Below are 9146 nucleotides of genomic sequence, written 5' to 3' on the forward strand. Positions count from 1 at the left end.
CAAAGTCACTTTAGGACGCTCGGTGCCTTGTTCCGTATAGTATCTCAAAAGAAACTGTCCATCGTATCCGGAGAAATTGTGAGCCATCACAGTGGCATGACGATGACAATCTCCGTAACGTTCGATGTCCTCTTGGCTCCACGTCTTGTCGATGGGGTCTAAGACCCATTGGGCAAAATCGGCTAACGTGTTCGGTCCCCGAAAGATTTTTTCACGCCCTCCGGGAATCTTGCTGCAGTGAGGGCAATGACTGAAGATAGATTCTTGAATGCACTTCTCGCACGCTCGATGAGCCACGCAGAAATTAGGAATGTGAATGCCGGTCTCTTGCATGCATTCGAAATCGAAAAAGATGAAATTGCCTTTCTTCTTGTGACCGTCCTCTTTCTCTGGTGGGGGTTGGTATTTTTGCACGTAGCATTCGTGTTCCAAGTCCACGATGTGGTGACAAATGTGACATTTTTTCTTTCCTCGACATACGTGTGCCTTGGTACTATTGGTACGTATGCCTTGTCTACACGTAGGACACATTCTCAGCAGTTGACAAGCACATTTCTTCTGTGAACCTAGGTAACCGGTATTTCAGAACTGTGCAACTTGAATTAACTCATTGTTAAGTTAAAGCAAGGAGACAAGCAAATAGTTATGTAAGTATGGGGGGGGGGGGGTACATTCATAAGAAAAATGTTGCTAACTTAATTTAAAAAGAAGTATTTTAATTGTCTCCAACTATTCCCACCAAATTTCACTTGTCTTTGTAATTTATTGATAAAGCACATATTGTGAAGACGGCCGTTGATTCGTCGTAATTTAATTAGTATAACATATTAACTTTCTAATTATTTTGGTCAATTAGGAATATTTTCTTTAATACGTTTCTTTTGAGTGGTTCTCTAGACGTGGTCGCCTGATTGGAAAGGATTACTTAGTATAAAGTGGACGAAAATTGCAGAGAGGCTTTGAATTCTTCTGTCATGTCTTATATTACGTGTTTCGTCTCGAATAAACAGTAACACAAGAAAGAGTGAAAACAACAAGCTTTGAAAAATAAAATAATTTGTTTTACCTGGAAAAAATCAGTAGAAATGAAAAAAGGAACTTACGACTTTAAGAATTAAATCCAAAAATAATCTAAGAATAATCCACGAATACAATTTTAGGAAGTCCTATTAACAAAATTTTCTAATGATTTCAAGTTCGAGTCCCGACGAAGAATCCAAGATGGAAGACGATGACGTATACTGTAACCAGTAGTGTGTTGAAGTCTACAGTTCCTTGTAGAAACAAGAAATGTCACTCTTATTTTGGAAATCCGAACAAATTTGTATAACAGCTGTCTTTGTTCAAGAATTTCATATGACCAGACGTATATCTCCAGGAAAAAAAAGAATTAATCCTTTTGAATCCAAATAATCTGAAATAACTCCAAACGAGCCAACAGACACTTTCCAGTGTAAGAGCCCAACTGAGAATATTTCTCCAAAACAAAGGTTATATCGTATTCTAAAACACAGCTTCGAAAATCCCCAAGTTGCAAAATCGAAAGGGGTCACGTTATCGTGTTTATATCATGTACGCCTAACATGACCCTGACGAAAACCAATCATTTTACTCTAAGAAAGAAAATAAAAATTGTTTGCTCTTAAATCACGTAGTCCCATCATGACCTCGACAACAAACAACCATTTTAAAATAAAAATAGAACTTATTTACGTGGCTGCTACTAATTTTGAATCAAGGTCAGGATCTAGGTCAAAATTTGGTTGTTTACTAAAGAATGATTCAGGTCAACTGATTTTTTGGAAAAATATCATCTTCCGTGAATAACTTTACAATACAATTGTATGTAATGACAAATATAACACAAAATAAAACTAACAAACAAACAATTAAAATGAAATAAATATATATTAAATTAGATATAATTAAATCAAATATACATAACACATGTATAATATTTTTCTTGTGAAAAGAACTTACATCCTTATACATATCTGCAGATATTTTAACTGTGGCATGTCAGTGTATTTTAAAGAAAAGATGCGCAGTGTTCAAAATGATGGTGACCGGCGACAAAGGCGACACTGTTTGACCAGAAGAAAACTTAAAACATGTGGACATTTTGTGGCTCTTCACTTTCAGTGTATGACTCTTATAGCCGTGTCATAGCCTGTTGAAAAGCAAAACTTCTTTACATGAAAATACACATAGATTACTAAAAGTGTCACAACAAACGTGAAAACCATCGTTAAGTGTGAAACTAGAATATCTCAAATTATAAACTTTGTCTCTAATTATATAAATATATCATTGGCATTGTATTAGAAATCCTTTAAACTTGTGTATTCGCTCGAAGATTCGAAGATATAGTAATTGTTTGGATCCATTTTAGTATCGAGCTTGCATCGGGTGCTTATGGTATATTTTGGTAAGCAGTGTAGTGGGTAAATTTACTGTGTTGAGTACTGTGCAGTGATAGCACGGACGAGTATCTCTTGCAACTCGTTCGTACCAGGAACAAGTGCTTGGAAAAAAGTTCCCGGACCCTGGTCCTACATCTCTAAGCTTAAACGGATCTTCGCATCATTTTTTCAATAAAGCCCGTTTAAAGAACGATTTCGATCAGGCTTACAATTCCAAGCTCTAGAAAATTTAATTACCAAGTTTTCTCTACGTCCGCGTTAAAAAAAAAAAAAAAAAATTAAACCTTGTACAGCTCCAAACGTCATGGTTTCAGTATTTCCGTTTACAAACCTTTTAATCCTTATTAAAACTCCAAGCCGAAAAAGAATGTAAATATTATTGACTATTTTTTTGTTGACTCAATTAACAACCTAAAGCTTGGAAAAGAAAAACCAAATTTTTAAAAATATCATATCTTTATAAGATATGCACGCATTAGAAACAAATACACATCACCCTGACACTTCTATTTTTTTAGATGGAATGGCATTCAGCAAGATTTGGTGTAGAGAAGCCCGTCCCCAACATGAACACATGATAAAAGCACAGACAATGTACTCAGACACATAAAGCATTTACGCCAATGTGACAATACGATCAAAGAAGAAAACCTCGGGTAATATTTAGAGCAAACGTCGCTATCGATTCGAGACTTGGAGTTTAAAAGAGAAGAAAGGGTAGGAAACTAGTTGACATGATCGTGTGCATGAAGTGAACGGAGTACTAACCGAGAAACAGCCATTTGGTGCCTGATAGACAAAGAACTTTTAAAAATAAATCTCGATTCTCAATTTTGTACCCAATTTTATTTCGTTTAGTTTGAGAAAATACACAAAAACGGGTGAATCTGGTTTAAAAGATGTCAGAGGGTTGAACTGACTGTAGTTTTATTGCATGACTTATCTGCAATATAGATATCAAAACAAGACTTATTTTCATCACAGGAAAAGATCACATTGCTACAACATGACTGAATTGCTCATGCATGGTACATATTTCCATACAGAAAATATGTGAGGAAAAATTAAAGAAGAAAATGCAATGTGAATTGCGAACTTACATTTTAAGCAACGAAATTACAGGGTGATGCATAGTTCATTAAATGCACGCATTCTCATCGACAAGTATTCGATATGTGATCAATATTCATACGATGATCAACAGAAATCGACGTCAAGAAATATTGTTTTTAAAAAACAAACAATTCTTTGATCAAATTTACAGTAAAAGTAATATATAGTGTATGTCTGGGCAGGATAAACATATTAACAATGTACCTGCAATATAAATATGAAAACAATACTAGTATATTCATCGCAAGCAAAAGATCACGTGTTGACTGAATAGCAAATGCTCAAAAGGGGTTGCCTCTAATGTATGGACGTGCACGTAAATACATACACTTTATTGTTAGATCTAAACTTGTGTAATTTAGGTAACTATGTACAATAGTTAGATGGTTGCCTTCATCATGGTCGGTATGGATTTGAAGAGTAAATCAAATCTCCGGTATGTAATGGACCGACCATTGAATCTTCAGAGTGGGGGTGCTCTGAGTTTTTGGAGAAAAAAAAAAGTTATAACCCTCAAATAGATCGAATAAAATTATTATTGTGCTTATAGTTAAAGAAATAAAAAGATACCCTTATATCCGATATTTTGGTTTGTTTGATTGATTTTCTGTTTATCTCTGCTGGAATGAAAATCTCAGCATTCAACCCCTTCCCCACCCCAATTAAATTGTCGGTCCCTCACGTAACTTGATCTTGACTCCTGTTTAAACTGCTTGATTTAGGGCAACCAATTGATTCTCCTGATGTTAGACTCTCTTTATCTGGTTTTTCCTGTCCTATTTGACCCATTTTCTATTATCCAGACAAAGGAACTGCGTATATAGCAACAAATATTGCATAAGCTTCACGCCGATTAAACTAATTTGAGTCAGCTCGCCAGACGCCAAAGTTTACGTAATTCTTCTCGAACGTCACGAAAACTACTCTCACGTGACCTTCATGAGTTAAAACTATCAATCGGACTTTTCACAGACGATTTTTTTATTTTAAAAATCGCGTCATAGTTATTTATTACAATTAACTTGGTGAAAATAGAATAACCAGTTTGAAATATCTTAAGTCTAGATAAAGTACAGCTAGCAGTAACATAGAAAAGTGGGATGGTTTGTGTACATGTCCCGTATAGTAAACATTAGAATCAATGGGCCAAATTCCAGGCATTTCTACCACGAGAGCTTTGATTGGTCAATAATTTGATTGACACTATCGATAAAATTAGGTTACTCCACCCTCTCTAAAAATGAGACCAAAGATGGCGCCTCAGCTACGAGGTAGTGCAACGGTGAGAAAAGTACAAACAAATGCTCGCAGAATGTATAAGAATAGAGAAAAGAAAACATTCATACTGGCTATGTAAGTGTACATAAACAGGAATAATTTACTCAGGGATTATATTCTGTACTTTAACCTGTAGGACCCAAATTTGAGCATCCCTAAGGCCGATCATGTAAGTAACAGTTTAGCATGGAAGTGACTGAGTGCCGGTCAGTCCAGGATTGCATGATGTGACGGGGCATTTCCTCTGGCGTTTCACTACCGTTCTACCTCATGTTTTTACTCGTAAATGGCCGCTCTATCCGATACAATCGGGGAGCAGCTTGCGTGCCCCCTCTGTTTTGGAAAGTACGATGACCCACGTGTGCTACCCTGCCTTCATTCTTTCTGCAAGAAATGCCTGGAAGGGGTGTTGCAAAAGCAGGGGCCCCTTGCAGGTCTAAAGTGTCCAACGTGTCGCCAAGCCGTAGCATTGAACTCCAGAGGCGTGGACGATCTTCCAGCCAACTATTTCATCTCCAACATCCTTGACGTTATGGTTGCACAGGATTCGTTTGAAAATGGAGAACACAAACGGGATAGGTTCGGCAGGCGAGGGTTATGGTGTCATTCGTGTGATGAGGGAAGTGCAGCCACCTGCATGTGCAAAAATTGCAGTGAATATTTATGTGATAATTGTGTTAAAGCTCATCAGCGAGTTCGACTCACTAAAGATCACTACATTGAACGATTGATCCTAGATCGAAAGTTTAATTCTCCTCACATGGTACCAAGTACCCCGCAAAGCTCACCGAGTTTACCTCCCCATCCAGTGGACAGACATACAAGCTTCTGTGAAAGACATGAACATGAAGTTCTTCGTTTATATTGTGATTCTTGTTCAGTACCAATATGCAGAGAGTGCACTATGAATGAACATGTTGGCCATAATTTCATCTACCTCCAAGATGCTATTGAGAATTCTAAAACCATAACCTTGAAATTATTAACTGATGCAAAGGCAGGGATTAAGGCTCTAGAAGATGGTATTCAGATAACTCAGGGTATGGCAGAGAAAGTAGAAGTTAGAACACAGATAGTGACAAATGAAGTAAGGGCTGTGATGCAAAAGCACTTGACAGCCTTGGAAGAAAGAGAAAGGGAACTTCTGCGAAGGGTTGAGAAAATACGGCAGGTGAAAGGAAAATCTCTCCATTTACAGCTTGATGACTTGAAGCAGGGTCTAAGTGCACTTCTTCAGTCAGTCAATGAAGTTGAAACTGTTCTTAATACGGGTAATGATCTAGATGTATTGAAAGTTAAAGATCGTCTTGTGTGTGAAATTCAGAACTTGCGTAAACTGCGTGGTCATTTGCAACCACACGAAGATGATGATATTCTTTTTACACCACCAGATACAGCACTTCAAAATGCAATCAGCAAAATGGGCTTCATAAGCAGCAATGCTTATGCCCCTAACTCCGTAGCAACTGGAGATGGTCTGAAAAGAGCACTAAAAGGAAAACTAGCCATGTTTGTTGTTCAGGCAAAAGATCACCATGGAGAATTGAGAATGGTTGGTGGCGACTCTATTGAATGCATCATCCAGAATCCTGAAGGAGCCCTGTACAGAACTGATGTCTTAGACCGGCAGAATGGAATTTACACTGTGACATATCATCCCCAGATGGAAGGCAAGCACATAATATCAGTCATGATACATGGAAAACACATCCATGAGAGTCCATTCGCAGTATATGTGCGCAGTGGAAGAAACTATGCCACAATTGGACCAATGTTGATGCAGTTTGGTGCTGAAGGTGAAAGTGATGGAAAATTGTGTCGTCCATGGGGCATCTGTTGTAACAAAGATGGATTTATTATCATAGCCGACCGTAGTAACAACAGAATCCAGGTATTTAATCCAGATGGAAGTTTTCATCACAAATTTGGGTCACCAGGAACAAGAAATGGTCAGTTTGATCGTCCAGCAGGAATCACAACGGACAGTCAAGGGCGTATAATAGTGGCGGACAAGGATAATCACCGCATTCAGATTTTTACTCTTGAAGGAGCATTTATTCTTAGGTTTGGAGAGAAGGGAAATAAAAATGGCCAGTTCAACTATCCTTGGGATGTAGCAGTCAATCAGGAGGGAAAGATCCTTGTATCTGACACCAGAAACCACAGAGTGCAACTGTTTGCCCATGATGGCCAGTTTATAAGTAAGTACGGATTTGAAGGTTCACTTTGGAAGCATTTCGACTCGCCCAGAGGGGTTTGTTTCACTAATGAAGGACATATGGTGGTGACCGATTTTAACAACCACAGATTGTTGGTCATTCACCCCGATTTTCAGACGGCAAGGTTTCTTGGAACTGAGGGTTGTTCAAATGGTCAGTTTCAACGCCCACAGGGAGTAGCAGTGGACCAGGAAGGTAATATCATTGTTGCAGATTCACGTAACCATCGAATTCAGATATTCCAACCCAATGGTAACTTCCTGTGTAAATTTGGAAATCCTGGGTCAGGGCCTGGGCAGTTAGATCGCCCCTCAGGAATTTGTGTCTCGCCTGATGGACTTATTTTGGTAGTTGATTTTGGTAATAACCGTGTGCAAGTGTTTTAGGTATAAATGATGCTTATTCAGCCCTAAAAGGGCTTGCTTTTAGCCTCTCTGCTCAGGTTTTCACTGTGTCCAATCATTCTCTATACTTACCACATGTAGTCTCTAGTCAGCTTTTCATATTTAGTATGTGTAACATACCAACGCAGAACTAGACCACTTTTTTAAGGCTTAAAAAGTCGTGTGATTAACTTCAATTGGAAATTTGTTTATTGTTAGGGCAGTTGAAGCAAATAGGTGTCTGCCTTTTATTTTCTTGAATGTATGCTCAGATCTCATGCATTTTCTGCACTCTCTTATACTTTAGAAGTTATTTAACATCTTTTTGAAATATTGTTGACTGTTATTAAACAGTGCAAATTAGCTTGAATTTGTCCGACATTTTTCATTTTAGATCAAATCAGGATGTTATAATTTTCATTTATAGTTTCATAAAAACCTTTAATCACTTCAAAAACTTTGCCTTAGGCCAAGTAAAAAAATTATGTGTGGTTTGGCTACCCAACTGACACCCCTGTTTTTTGTGCAGACTACATATTTGTGGAAAAAATAAATTTTAAAAAAGAAAAACATTTGAGAAAAAAAATGAAAGGGATGTAATTACAGTTAAAGTTAAATTGATGATGTTAAGTGACACTTATTTTCTGATTTATGCATCATTTAAATTCATCCATCCAAAGATAAAGACATGAAAAGATTGTATCGAGCGTTCTACTCGTATATTTTTTTTAATGTACCCAAAACCACGCATATTTTGTTATTTGTCCATATAAAACAAGTTTTAGGTTTTGACCACTGCATTCAAGCTGTCATATACCAGATTATTTCTCAAGGAAAAATTCAGTTAAGAAATTGATCTATGCTTGAGATTGATATCAGACATACCTATCAATAGCAGTAACCCATGGGAAATTGCAAAACTGGCCTCTGTACAAAGCTGACAGCTTGTGTATGCTAGGCTTAGAAATAGCTGTTCATGCTTTAAAAATATTATCAAGATTGACCAGTTGGTCAACTCACTGAGATCAAAATACAGCACATGTGAGAGGCATGTGATGAATATGGAATCAATTCTTTGTGGCCCCTGAATTGAAACTGCACCTGAGTAACCATACAGAAAGTATGAAATATTGTATGACCTTGGACCCGTATGAAAAGGGATGTAACTCTTATGTCAGAGGTGAATTTTTTTCAACTGCGATAACTTTAAAATTCACATATAAATAGATGAAGATATCAAACTATACCTGTCACACAGGCACAAAAGTTGACTTTCATTTCTGCTGTGATAACACAGCAACTTTTCCCACCATCCAGCAAACAAGTTGATTCAACCTTCTGCCCTAATGATAAAACTATCTCACTTTCAGATTCAATATGTAGACATGTTTGAGTTACATTGACAATGCAACTGGAGTATAGTGAGGACAGATGAGAAAAGCAATGTTATTATGTGACCTAAACAGTGTTTTTTTTTTCCCCAGGAAGCAAAATGTTTCCTTTTCATACACTGAGTGGGCACTGTAAACAAACTCCAGTGACCACTGAAATCTGGTGACCATTATATATATATATATATATATATATATATATATATATATATATATATATATATATATATATATATATTTATGAGGGGTATGAATTTTAGATGGGATCAGGTGACTGCTTTATGAAGGTGACCATTTCAACAGGTTTGACTTAATCTGTTTTTTATTCAAACAATTTTA

At 37.0% G+C, this 9146-nt stretch overlaps 1 protein-coding gene across 1 annotated transcript; it reads left to right on the plus strand.

Moving 5' to 3' along the window:
* The first annotated feature begins 4789 nt into the window (after nt 1–4789).
* Nucleotides 4790–8868, plus strand: LOC149782970 (E3 ubiquitin-protein ligase TRIM71-like). Its single transcript, XM_089934531.1, has one exon. It carries the CDS (start codon nt 5101–5103, stop codon nt 7417–7419), a length of 2319 nt encoding a protein of 772 aa, XP_089790657.1. The 5' UTR covers nt 4790–5100; the 3' UTR covers nt 7420–8868.
* Nucleotides 8869–9146: the final 278 nt, after the last annotated feature.

The sequence above is a fragment of the Sinohyriopsis cumingii genome, chromosome 15 (genome assembly GCF_028554795.1).
Source record: "Sinohyriopsis cumingii isolate HCF-2022 chromosome 15, ASM2855479v2, whole genome shotgun sequence".
In the NCBI taxonomy this organism is placed as follows: domain Eukaryota; kingdom Metazoa; phylum Mollusca; class Bivalvia; order Unionida; family Unionidae; genus Sinohyriopsis; species Sinohyriopsis cumingii.